The following is a 13,824-nucleotide window of genomic DNA, read 5'->3' on the forward strand; positions in this document are numbered from 1 at the left end:
CAACCCAGTGTTATATAATGACAAACGAACCTTGAATCTTGAAAAATCAGAGGATCATCAAAGTGATTATGATTCATCTTAGGGTGCTTTCATATCTAACCTGTTTGGTTCGGTTAAAACGAACTTAGGTCCGTTTGCGCGGTTAGCGCTGTTCATTTGGAGTGGTGTGAAAGCCATCAATCGAAACCTGGTGTGGATCAAACATCCAAATCAAGACCACTTGAAAAGGTGAGTCTCAGTCCGCTTCTAAACAGACTCTGGTGCAGTCCATTTGTGAAGAAAACTAACAAACTACAGGATTTTATGATAGCAGAGATGTGATTACAGCAGTAGCTAAATCAATAATAAATCCATCTGCTGATTGTTAAATCTGTCCACAATCTCATAATGGATACATGAAACCATAGTAACACATATGCATCAGTGTGGCTTTTTTCCCTGATTAAAAAGCTGTTAAAACTGCTAGCATTGTATCTGACTGATTACTTTGTCTGTTAATAATATCTATTAAAGTATGTGACAGTGATAACACAAGATGCCTTCTTTTCATCCTGTCTCTATGTTAGTTATTATTCATAACATGCCTTTGATATGCAGTCTAATAATAGCCTCCTATTGATGCTTACCATCAGTTATTTCTCTTTGAGCTCTTTGTGAAACCAAAGAACATAAATATAAACACTTTAGAAGCATTACAGTGCTGCTACATAAACTTCTGTCAGTCACCAGAATTTGATTTCCCCACGTGGGTCCTGATGATGCAGGATGACACACACCAAAACTGTCCAATCAACGAGTTACCCATCAGTCGCTAGAACATGTTTACTCCTCTTGGTTTGTTTGCAACAAAGTCAGTATGAACAGGAACTAAACCAAAACTAAAATGCAACAATGCATCCTTTATTCCTTCTGGAGCGACAAAATGAAACCGACTACAGGTGTGAAGGCACCCTTTAACATCTGCACCACCTTTCATGGCAATCCATCCAATAGTTGTCGAGTCATTTCAATCAAAACCACAAATTTTGCCATGCTGGTGGAACCACAGGAAAGTCAGGGATTTCTCAGCCTACTGTAAATGAAATCAACCAAAAATACACCAAAAGAGGTGATTATTTAGCCATGGTCCTCTGCGTTTTTCAGACATAAAACATAATTTCTACATTTCTACACAGTCCATTAACTTGAACCTGTACACCGATGAAGCACCACTACACTTTTAAAGTTTAATATACACATTCTGGTAGTTAACATTACTGAGGACAGCATGATTCTTCTGCAAATAATTTTTCTGAATTTTCTGAAGGCACATGTAACATCTGACAGTGTCTAGGTACAGTACTGTACTTAAGCCAGTAAAACACATGCAAGTCCATTTTCACTGTGTGGCAAATGACAGTGAGTGCCCCATTTATTGTTTTTCAAACATGTAAACATACAAGACGGTGACTTCAAAACAATCACATACAAGACATGTGTCAACCAATAAAATATAAAATATCATATTTATTTTTATATACTGTATACCCAAACAAATAAACATTGCAAGTTTGCAAAAGCCGGAATGCTCAAGAACATCAATATTTTTAAATATATATTATAGATATATAAGGTAGCTTTCATATACATAGATTCAATATGGACTTATTCACTGTTTGATTCTTCTCTACACAGTCTCTCCTGGCACATTGCACATAACCTCAGGAATCATGTTCATAAGAATTCAGTTTAATTATTGGTCAAGGATGAGCTATCCCCTGCAGCTTAATGTCTTAACCTGGCTTGAAGTCATAGATCAGTGCTTGTAGGCCTGGTTTACACCTGTAAGCATGATTGTGTGTCAACTGCAAGAGTGGTGCATTTAAAACGCCAGTATGTGGGAGGTCAACACAGCTTCTGTAATGGTCAACTGATAACCCACAGCCCCACAGCTGCAGCTAAAGATGCTCCAAGTACTGATCACCAATACATATGGGTTACGGTATACTTAGACTCCAGTGTAAAATCAGGAATTTCTATTTTGGCAGATACCATGGCACAAAAACACAAATTAATATCTGCACGGATCTGGCAGTATTTCAGAATTTCTAGCCAAGACAAGACTCAATGTTTGTTCATTCATTCATTTTCCATAACTGTTTATCCTGTTAGCGGTCACGCAGGAGCTGAAGCCTATCCCAGCTGACAGTGGACGAGAGGCGGGCTACGCCCTGGACAGATTACCAGGCTATCACAGGGTTGACATATAGAGACAGACAAGCATTCACGCTTACATTCATACTTATGAACAATTTAGAGTCACCAATTAACTTAGCCTGCATGTCTTGGGACTGTGGGCGGAAGCCGGAGTACCCGGAGAAAACCCATGCTGACACGGGGAGAACATACAAACTTCACACTAAAGGGCTCCCCCACTCCAGGGTTCAAACCCCCCCACCCTGGGTTCAGACCAGGAACCTTCATAAGTGCTATATTGTAGGCAACTGGACTTGCTCAAGCAAGGCCCTGGTTGCATCTTCACCGACATGCAACCAGGAATCTTCTTGCTGTGAGGCAACAATGCAAGAGATGGTATGGTGGTGCAACAAGACTCAATGTTGTTAACCGAATTTTCTTGTGCTCTGAATACCACCAACCTAGGGAAGATTTTGTATGTTTTGTATAGAGCTTCAAAAGACTATGCAACAAAGTCAGCAAGAAGGCTGAACAGATAATGGGACAGCTTAAAAAGTACACTTCATTTAGTCGTGGGGCAATGGTGGGAACCTCGGTTACATGGTGTGCAGGTGGTAAGCATGACACCGAATCTCTATCAGCTGATAACCAAACAGCAGCAGGTGGTAGAGATGCTATGATTAAGTTTAATTTCATCTTTTTGCAGCTTGTAAGTGTTTCAAGAACACTACAGAACCTTTTCAAGTGTGAAAGACGTTTTCATGTGTCTGTATCAGGAGTGTAACAATATGCATATTCAAAGTGTTTGCTACGAGGCTTTCTTTTTTTTTTTTTTTAAGATTTTTTTTTGGGCTTTTTAGCCTTTAATGTATAGGACAGACAAGTGTGAAGGGGGGGAGAGAGAGAGGGAGTGACATGCAGCAAGGGGCCACAGGCCGGAGTCGAACCCGGGCCGCTGCGGCAACAGCCTTGTACACGGGGCGCCTGCTCTACCACTAAGCCACTGGCGCCCCTGCTATGAGGCTTTCTGTTCGGTACACATTACAATTTGAGTGCTAAATTAAACTATCCTATTACATCTGGAAAATAAAATATACAGCTTAAACAGTGTTTCATTGAATGTTCTCAGTGCCACTGCACTTAACAAGGCAGCACACAGGACAGGCAACATGCTGTCTGTCTCTCCCAGAACATTCTACTCCAGTGAGACAAACTGGGTGGCAGCTACGCCAGGGTAGCTCGTTGCAATATGGTTAGAATCACCATTACCAGACCAGCAACAGAAGAACCTTCGATACAGGTCTGGTGTTCAAAGCCACTTAAGTTTTGCTGTAAAATTGTAAGGACGATGGTGAGAGAGAGTGGTGGATAAAACACACTGAGCCAAAGAACAAGCCACCGCACAGCTACAGACTCCCCTTAGCAGCTAACACAGTAGTACAATAACAAACAACCCCTGAGCCAAAGAACATGCTGCTGTGCAGCAACAGACTCTCTTTAGCAGCTAAGCCAGCAGCACAAACACCCCTGAACCAGGGAATGAGAGACACTGTGTAGTTATTGTCTCTTGTTCAGCAGCTAACAGCAGCTAACATTAGCACAAAGCGCAAACCCACAGCAGTGAGCTGTAACTGCTGGCAGGCCAGGTACATGATTCAGCCATAACGACTTAAAGGTACGATGGCTGTTCAGCTTGTGTTGATATGACTGTGGCATTTATTTATTCATGTATTTATTAGACTGAAAGAGCTCTGAGAGCTCTTAACCAGACTTTAATGAGCCCTTGTCAGCCAGTGATTCCTGCTTTGTACAAAGACAACAAAAGCCCAAACTGTGTTAGTTTTCATACATTTAACCGAACTGTGACCACTGTAGTGTATCGAATCGAGCCGTAAATTTATTGAGCCATTGCACCACTAGTCTATATTATTTACCATGCTTATTTTGTTTACTTGCTGCACAGAGCCATTGATATAGGTGCCCCTATAGTGTGCTAAGTTAAAATGGAGTGGAACCACACCCAACCTTTGGTCAGGTTTGTGTGTGCAGTGTTCACACTGCTGGATAAACAGGTGATCTCCGAATTGACCAATACTAGTTCTTTGCTTTGTCTCCCTAGTTTGCATGGAAGCATCTCTAGCTGCAGCCCAGTTACATGTGCAAAACATAATTCAAAAATCAGCCGTTACTCTTCGATGCTTTGTGAATTCAGGTCCAGACCTCAACAGTCAAAGTAAAGGCAGTTTTACAATGAATACACTCTTATGGTCCCCTCGCTGCCTTGTTTGCTACATCCTACTGAGGTAGACAGATGCATACTGCAGTAGTCACCTTGCCAACCCCACGCTCCCTGATGAGGCAATATTTATCTACACTAAACAAGCAGCAAAAACCTTTGTAGTGCACATTAGCATTAAATAATAAGTACATGTTTCTTGGATGTTGCAGCTCTGCGATACTTAAGCTAATGTTCCAATTTTTCTACACAATACATTTGTCATATTGTGCATCATCGTTCTTTTAAGACTTAACAAGGGTCTAATGAAAAATCAGTTCAATAGAGCTGAAAAGGCTGCAAAAATATACCAGATTCTTGCACACATCCATGCTTTATAACAGAGAGAATTGGTCACCTTTCTTGTTGCCTTGCTGGCTGTAACACTTGTTAATTATATCATTAGTCAATACAAATCTGAAACACTGAGTGTAGTTACAATGTTTCTCTGTTGTTGAATTTCAAGGAACAACCGATAGCAGTTTCAAGGCACTCCACCAGGGAGCCTGCTGAGAGGAAGTCCAGCTCCACCTCAATGAATTTAATGTAAATGGCATAACACTGAGCTGAGTCTTCACCTCCCTCACCGTTCTGATTTGTGACAGCACCGCGGCAGTTCTCCTGCAGGAAACGCGTCACAGCAGAGGGTTCCCCGTGGACATGGTGTTTGCCAGAGCCCTGGAAGTGCTGGAAGAGACTCTGCTGTATGGTCCTATCCTCAGCTATGCCTAGGTAGCAGTAAGTGACTTTAGCCCCAGTCCTGTCACATGTCTCTGCACCATCTCCATCAGCCTGACTTTGTTCCCCATTCTCTGACTCGCACTGAGGTAAGCTATGGTCTTCACCATCACCCTGTGCAGAGGTGTGAGTGGTGTCATGAGAGGATGACGACACTGCCTCGTAGCCAATAGCGTAGAGTCCATACGCCTTGGGGATTTCCCCAGGCAGGAGGTAGTGGGATGTGCCTTTGCTGCAGCCTGCTGGCCTGGACTGGGATACAGGGATCCAGTCCACCTCCATGTGCAGCTCCAAGCAACGCGCCTCGCTGATAGTAATGTCCAGGAACTTGTAGTAAACATTCTTCCAGTTCATCTTCTGAACTTTGGTCATAATAATGCGACCCTCTGGCTTTTCTGGGTTGAAGTACTCACGAAGCCTCTTGCCCAGAGGCACCTGCGAGCTGATTTCGGCGTAATGATAACGCACGTCCTCGCGCCAGCGTGTGTTGTAGCCCACGCCAAAGATGGCTAGTTTGTTGGAGAGGTGCAGCCGTGAGAACTCAGTCCATGTTTGGAAGTGCTCCCATTTCAGCTGCACTGACTCAAGGATACGCATCACAGTCTGCATCATGTCCCTTTTTCTGCAGAGAACCCAAGATACATAATAATGACAAACTAAACAAACACTGGAGTACATTCCATTCAGAGTAATGTCAGACACATAGTGTGGGCTTTTATATAGGGATGCACAATATGGATTTTTTTCAGCCGATACTAATAACCAATAATTACCTACTTCTCATGGCTGATACCAATAAGATAACCCAATCATTTCACAGTTGTGTATTTTAAATAGAAGTTCCTAATCTGTAGTTAATGCAAGACTGAGGGTAAGAAAGGCTAAGATGTAGTGAGCAAAGGTGGATGATTTAATTTTCTATAGCCCTGACCTAACCATATCTAAAGCCGCTTTTCCACTGCACAAAAACATCTGCCAGCATCTGACTTTTCAATTTAATGTGAAAGGTTACAATTGGCATTCACATCTGGGTCAAATGACTTTGCAGTAGTCACGGGTATTAATAACAGACTGTATATAAAGATGGACAACATATCTCCACTTACCCCCACTCAACAGAAGTGAAGCTAAAAAATCTCGGATACGACCGCTGCCATCTTGCTCTGGTAAAGTTGTTCAGAGAAAGAGTCTAAGCAGTAGTGATCTCCGCCAGTAGCAAGTTTGCCGCGCATACATCCATCTGACCAATTGCAAGCAGCCCCCCTGAATGAGAGCCCACGGATTGGCTCACACAGTTGTCAATCATGTTGTAAAAGCCCAGTTTTATAGCTTTAAACAACTAATTAAAACCAAACTTATTAAACAAAAAAAACACTTGAACATACAGCAGCGTGACAAAAACTGCCTTAAATCCATCTTTGAGAAAAATTTATTTGATGTGTACTTTGAGTTTTTAGTTTGGCCTATGTCCCATCCACTAACATGGAGAAGGTGGGCTTTATGACCTCTACTGCAGCCAGCCACCAGGGGTTGATCCAGATGTTTTTGCTTCACTTCTGGGGAACTGTTATGTCATCCATCTTTATATATACAGTCTATGGTATTTATTGGTTCTGGCTATGATTGGCATTGATGGAAATACAACAACCCAGGTCAATGCGCTAATCTAATACCCTTTACCAGCACGATGCAGTGACACGCCACTATAAAATACTATCCATCTCCGCACAAGCAGTGATCAAACATCATTCCAAATTAGTCTGCACTAGTCTATAGCCTTTTATTAGCAAATTTAACAATATTTTTAAAAAAAACTGTATACCTGTGCTAATTTTGGTGGACAGGGGGTATAACTGACATTACTATTGCTAACACAACAAAAACAGTCTTTAATCTCTCAATTTTTTTTCTTTTTTGCAAAGTACATAAAAAAACTTGACAAACATACTTTGTCTTTTATACAGCATTTTGACCAAGATTTCAAATTAAATGCTTTGACATATTCTGTCAAATCAGACATGTCAACGTGTTATGCACAAGTAATTAAAGTAAGTGCATCTCTCAAAACAAAGACAAAAGCTTTGTGTTTCCCATACATTGATTTATTTGTGATGGCCAGCCATTATATCAATACTGACCTGCCAAATTTCGATTTTACAGGTGTTTTTTTTATTATTATCTAAAATGGGTAACTTTTGCTGTGCTAGCCCGAGCTAACCGCTGTTTTTCAGCGCTGAATATAACCAAGGATCAGACCCCTGGCACAATCGTGCTGTCTTCCTCTAAATCTGTGAAAAACATCCACACTGGTGACATCATGTTGGCTCTCTAGTTAGCATGCTGCACTTGCTCTCCTTAAATTTCCCATTATCTGCCTATAATCTATTGGCCTGAAATATATCGTGCATCCCTAATTTTCAAGCATCATTAGGCTAATTCAGCACTTACAACAAAAAGCTTTATATCAAACATATTCATTTTATAAAGATAAAGTGAAGTCAGCGTTGGTTTTAGTTCACTTACTGGGTTTGTTCTGACAGCTCTATTTGAATCTGTAGCGCTCTGTTTTTAGGCACCTGGATTTCTTCTGGAGAAAAAAAACAAACATGTTAGTCTAAACCCACTGTTTCGTGTCTGTCATTGCTATCTGTGCCCTCCTTACTAACACACACTCACCAGTCTCCATGTCTCCCTCCTGGAAGGCCGAGTCCAGCACCTGGTTGCACCAGTCCTCCTGGGAGAAGTCTTCCATGGTGCTGCCATCAGACTCCATCTCCTGATACAGCCCACTGCTGTTGATCAGGACCGGGGCGCAACTCTGGGAGTCCCAGCCTCCCTGACCAAACACCTTCTCCAGCTGCTCTATAGTGTAGCTGCTCTTCCTTTTGCCAATGCCATGCTCCTTCACACGGCTGTAGCAGCGCCGCAGCGTCTGTATGTGGTGGTAGGATAAATAAAGAATTCACTCAGCTGTTGTTCTAGTAACTGTAAACTCTGTTGGGACTGTTCTACAGTATGGTGACTGCAATAAAAGTTGGGATGCACCAATCTGACTAAGACTGACCGTATTACGCAGAGCAGGTACTGGCACAGTTCTCAACATGGAGGTGGCTTAGCTGGCGGCTAACAGTGCTGATGCCATAAACAGTGCAACGGCATCAGTGCTGACAGAGCTAATGGTGTTAGCCAGGGGGACCCAGGAGTGGGTGCTACGCTTCCATGAAAGCACCATCATGTTATCAGCAGTATACTGTATGAGCACAATGCAAAGCAGTGATAATGAGCTCACCAGTGCCACATACATGAACAAACATGCATGCGTGACCGAATTGGCTTAACACAACAAACCAAAGAGAAACATGGATGATACTCCACCAAGGGAGATAGACTTCATTCTCTGCTCTAGGCGTCATTACTCCACCATATCTTCACATACAGTAGCAAATAGTGGTTTGCTGTTTTATTAATGCTCTAATTGTCACATACAGAACCTTTAAAGTACAAGAGATTTTTGCAATCCATAAGTCAAATAACTTCAACATGGTAAAACACCATGAAAAATTACAAAGACTATAATAAACCAAAAAAAAAATTGAATCTTGGAGTTCTAGTTTACCATTCAAGAGTCGAATTGCCTGAAGGAATGTGTTTCTTTTAAACTGCTCAGACTTGAAACAGAGTTGTCTGAACCTCCTCTCAAAGGACATTTCCTCAAAGAGAGAAGCAGCTGGGAGAGAATCTCTGACAATATTCACAGCCCTTTGTTGAATCCGAACTTCAGAAATTGAGGAATAGGATGGTAGAGTGGCCAGTGGTTTTAGATGCCTTCTTTTACTCTATTTCTCATTTGATTTGATTTGATTTAGTAGTGGTCAGACTACCAAACCAAAGTTTGATTAAGTTAGCATACTCTCTACAGCAGATGTGCAAAACCAGACCACAGCTTGCATAGCTCAGATGTCACAGGAACAAGATGCAAAACACATTTCTGAGTGAAGAAGGACCTTTCTTCAGCTGCCATGTCCTTTAGACACAAAGAGAACAGCAGTGCGGTATCGGCTCTTAGCACCTACAGTATTATCACAGCACCTTGGTGCTGTTTGTCAAATCTGAACCTGTTCACAACACCAGAGGCTGTACTATGAAGCAGGATTTGGAGTTAGCATGGCAACTTCAGGGTTTACTCTGGGTTTTCAGTAATCAGGACACTGGTTCTCTTTTTATCAGGATAAATCAGCATGGTAACTTGTGCTTAACAGCTAATCTGCTCCTAAGCAGGTTATGTTAGAGGTATCGGATCACAGCCTGTCACTGCCCGACCACTGACTGATCAGATCACTGAAGAAAAAATTATCCATGGGCAAAAGTCCACTCAGGTAAAGAGAAGCCTATAAAGTGGTACAGGTCTGTAGAATCATTTATTTATGTGATGAGAAGTGGAAAAATAAGATCTAATATTTTATTATAAAAATAATAAACACACTGTAAATTAGCTCCTATTATTATAAATGCAATATTTTGGTCAGATAGCCCTCATCAGTCATTAACTACTTTTCCATCCTTAACTTCAGTAGCAGAAACAGTCTGGCATTTCTTTAAAGGATGTTATGTGACACATTCTGAGTAGTTTCATCATCATCCAACTAAATAGCACTAAATACTAAATGTTTATGTCACATATAGCCTAGTGATACCTTCATGTAATTTAAATTTTGGGCCACCAGTGAATTTTTGGATAGTATTTTAAATGTTTCTACAATTTCCGCTATAAGATTACAGAGTATTTACCAGACCTCCTCACGCACCCTCCATTCAGCAACCACAAACACCCTCCAAGCCCCCAGAACCAAGCTCCGCACCATGGGTGACCGGGCCTTTTCCTCTGCTGCTCCGAGGCTGTGGAACGCCCTCCCTGACCACCTCAAGGCCCCACAGACTACTGATGTTTTTAAACGAGACCTAAAAACCTATCTTTTCACAAAAGCATTCTACTAAATGTCTTTTATAGGTTCTCCTTTTAACTATTTATCGTTTCTGATCATTTTTAATACTTCTTTTAAATTGTATTAATTCTGTTTCAATTGCTTTTTTTGTTTTTTGGTTTGTTTGTTTGTTTTGTTTTTTATCTGCTCTGTAGCACTTTGAGATTGCTAAAATGTAAAGTGCAATACAAATAAAATGTATTGTTATTATTATTATTATTAGTAGTAGTAGTAGTATTGTTTACGTCCCACGTCAGTGACATTTTACTGTCTCACAGTACCAGACACTTTGGGCCCTTTTGTTTCATCTCATATGACATGAAGCAGCCTACTTCATTCATGGTTTTGATAATATCACTCATAATTAACACCTCGCCTCTTCCACATGAACATGCTCTTGATCGATAAGAAAACCCAGAGCTGACTGAACTAGTTGATAACCAGCTTTGTAGTACCGTAGTTATGTGTGTTAGAGTTGAACATGATGGTGTGTGCACTAACAATTCTGATGGCATGATTTACAGCTACAGCCTCATGTTAACATACATTTGAAGGAAAAAAGAAAGAAATGGCATCAGCATCAGCAGTTAAGCTTTGCCATTGCAGCTGGTGCAGTTTTTCACTGTAGAATGAAACACTGTGTCTGTGGTATTGAGTGTATCATGTAGGGATGCACAATATTGGATTTTCTGTCGACATCCAACATGCTGAAATATAACAATTTGGCCTATAACGGTTACGGATATTGATATATCCACTTTTTTCCCCCCACCTAATTTTAGTGATCATCAAATGTCTTCTGTAGTGGAATTAACATCATATTATGCATGCATGCTTCCACCACCAACAAATGGAAACATGAAATACAATACTTTTCAATGAATATAATATTCATTCATTGTGCAAAATAGGGCTGCCACGATTAGTTGACTAATCGACTATTCAAACAATCAGTGACTATTTTAGTAGTCGCCTAATCGGTTTGAGTCATTTTTCATAGAAAAGTACTATAAAAGTACCCAAAATACTCTTATTGCAGCTTCTTACATTCAGATAGTGGCAGCTTTACACACTCTCCTGTGACAGTGAACTAAAGCCCTTTGGCGTGAGTACGAAACAAGACATTAGATGATATAATTTTGGGGTTTGGGCGAGACAGACCGACATTTTTCAACATTTTAACACATTTTTCGATGAAATGATTAGCCGACTAACCGAAGAAATAATCGACAGATTAGTCGACAATGAAAATAATTGTTAGTGGCAGCCCTAGTGCAAAATAAGAAAAAAACATTCTGGCCGATACTAATGATGTACCGATATTATCAGCATGTTGGCCAATTCATTTTAAAGCAATTACTGGCTGATAACCATGACGTGTTGATATTACCATGCATCCCTAATTTTATGAGACAGAAAACCCAATCTCCTGCGAGACATAATGATTATTTTGTTATTCCTCATTTTTAGCAACCTGATGACATTCAATTCAATTCATTCTGACAAACATGTCATTTAAAAGACAGACTTACTGTTGCTGATAAGGTTGCAAATGCATGGAAACCTCACATCAAAATAGAGTACTGACACAACCTATGGCTGTACTTTCTGATGATGGGTGTACAAAATATTTGTATCATCTACTTAATTTGTCTGCATGCAGGGAGGTGAATGAATAAATGAATGAATGAATGAAATACAAGCTTTACTTAAGTGAACATTTCACCCTAACAGAGCCTGGGTCTTGGAGGGAGAGATGTGGTTCCAAATAAAACATAATGTTACCAAAGATATTGGTGATCATCAAATAAAAAAATATATTATCCATTGAGGTAACACATCAATTGCAATATTCCACCACAATTTAGTATATTATGGTCTGAAAACACATGAAATATAATGTCAGTGTATCTGAGTCTTCAACAGGGCTATTAGCTAGTGTTGTCAGTGTGTTTAATGTAAGGTCAACAACCTGTGACTGCACTGATTTCTGTCAGCATCTCCCGGCCCTACGTTTCTATAACCTTCATTTGAATCCCCATCAACTGCATGACAGCACCTGCTAGCACCTGGAGCTCAAAAACACAGGTGAAGGTTCTGATGATGGAGGGTGGACATGTACAGCCATTAGTGTGTCCTCATAACCTTATTTACCTTCATCCTCTCCCTGCACTGGGACGGAGTCCTTTCATATCCCAGCTCCGACAGGGCTCTGGACACCCGCTCGTACATGGCAGGACCGGGGGCCTTACCGGAGAACACGGTGCCTGCGACCTCCAGCTGCTGCATCCTCGCCTCCGTCAGCCTCTCATTGCCCCAGACCGCAATGAGGGCGTTCGTCTCGGACGGGGTCCACGACATCCCTCGGCAAGCCGTGAAGCTGTTGGAGGAGGATGAGGCCGCCGTCCGGCCCGCGGTCCCTGAGCCCACGTTCAAAGGCGAGAAGCGGTTCGGTGTCGAGGGATTGGAGTGGTATTGATTACTGTCACTCAAATCCTCCGACTCAGGGGATGGCACCTCGGTTTTCGGTATTTTTAACGGCGTCGATATCTCTGGAGAATGCTCCGCGGTACTGGACGCCGCCATGTTGCCTCTGTTGCTAAGGGGAGGGGGAGGAAGGGGTTGACGTTCCGGGGCTTTACGCTGCAAGGCATGGAGAAAAATACGGCGTGGATCCAGGGAGAGACGCAACGGAGCATCCTGTCAGAGTTTGACTCTCAGGTAAACAAATAAACAACAAACAAACACACACACAAACGTCTCCCGACCTAGTAATATGTGCGCCCTAACAGTGAGACAGAGACGGAGGCGTGCAGTGGGACCGTCTCAGAGAATGTCCCCTCCGCCTGTTTTTGAAAAATAAAATAAATCCTAATTAAATATACTGTAACCCTGCTACAGATAATAGCATATAGTCATTGCTTTTATGTGTGAACCAAGTGATGGCACTGCATGTCGTTTTTAATCATGCGCATTTAATCATATAGTTTTGACTTTCTCTGAGATCATTCCATGCAGACACAGGAGGTGGGTTTACCTCTTTCACAGATTTAACATCTTGGTATCTTTAAATATGAGCAGCCTGTCACCAAACATATTTTTGCATTGTTAATATCAAACAATCACTTTTATTTGTTTTGGGATGATTAGGATGGGCAGAACAAAGAATGAAAAGATCACTTGCAAGGTAAGCCACATGACATCTTAATTTTCACCTTTTGAATACTGCAGCTGAAACAATAAGAGTATAACAAAAAATAGTTGTAGGAGGTTGTGCTTTATTGAATCTTTGACTTACAATCAAAATATTTTGTGTGAGTTGTTAGTGCATTCAGGTGAAGTGTGACAACAAGTCAAATCAGCATGTCTTTGGGCTACCGGGTACTATAAAATCATGAGTTATACTATTGTATGCTGCCCTGTAATATCAAAGACATTTTAGTGTTTATGTCATTCCAAAAATATTGAAGATGATGTGGTCAGTCCATGTGAGCCACAACAGAACAGCATGGCAGAAAAGTTGGACAATATTTTTAATCAAATAGCCGCAGGTTACATAAATGTTTTAATTCAATAACGAGTGATCTGATATATGGATCTAGTCATTTAAAAAATAAACAAACATGAAAGTCTAAAGTGTATTTTCTTTATAGA

General features: G+C 41.1%; 1 protein-coding gene across 1 annotated transcript; it reads right to left on the minus strand.

Moving 5' to 3' along the window:
- Nucleotides 1-1,393: 1,393 nt before the first annotated feature.
- On the minus strand, nt 1,394-13,008 carry LOC125897974 (myb/SANT-like DNA-binding domain-containing protein 2). Its single transcript, XM_049591540.1, has 4 exons — nt 12,325-13,008; nt 7,865-8,120; nt 7,712-7,775; nt 1,394-5,810 (listed from the first exon to the last, which is right to left on the minus strand). Exons 1-4 carry the CDS (start codon nt 12,754-12,756, stop codon nt 4,886-4,888), a joined length of 1,677 nt encoding a protein of 558 aa, XP_049447497.1. The 5' UTR covers nt 12,757-13,008; the 3' UTR covers nt 1,394-4,885.
- Nucleotides 13,009-13,824: the final 816 nt, after the last annotated feature.

This window comes from Epinephelus fuscoguttatus, linkage group LG12 (assembly GCF_011397635.1).
Source record: "Epinephelus fuscoguttatus linkage group LG12, E.fuscoguttatus.final_Chr_v1".
NCBI classification, from domain to species: domain Eukaryota; kingdom Metazoa; phylum Chordata; class Actinopteri; order Perciformes; family Serranidae; genus Epinephelus; species Epinephelus fuscoguttatus.

Bases quoted from the DNA above. Each gene is read 5' to 3' on its own strand.
- LOC125897974 (XM_049591540.1), bottom strand. From the start codon at position 12,756: ATGGCGGCGTCCAGTACCGCGGAGCATTCTCCAGAGATATCGACGCCG. The intron at 8,121-12,324 runs GTAAATAAGGTT...CACCACATACAG, and splicing joins AGTGCAGGGAGAGGATGAAG to ACGCTGCGGCGCTGCTACAG. The intron at 7,776-7,864 runs GTGAGTGTGTGT...TTTTTTCTCCAG, and splicing joins GGAGGGAGACATGGAGACTG to AAGAAATCCAGGTGCCTAAA.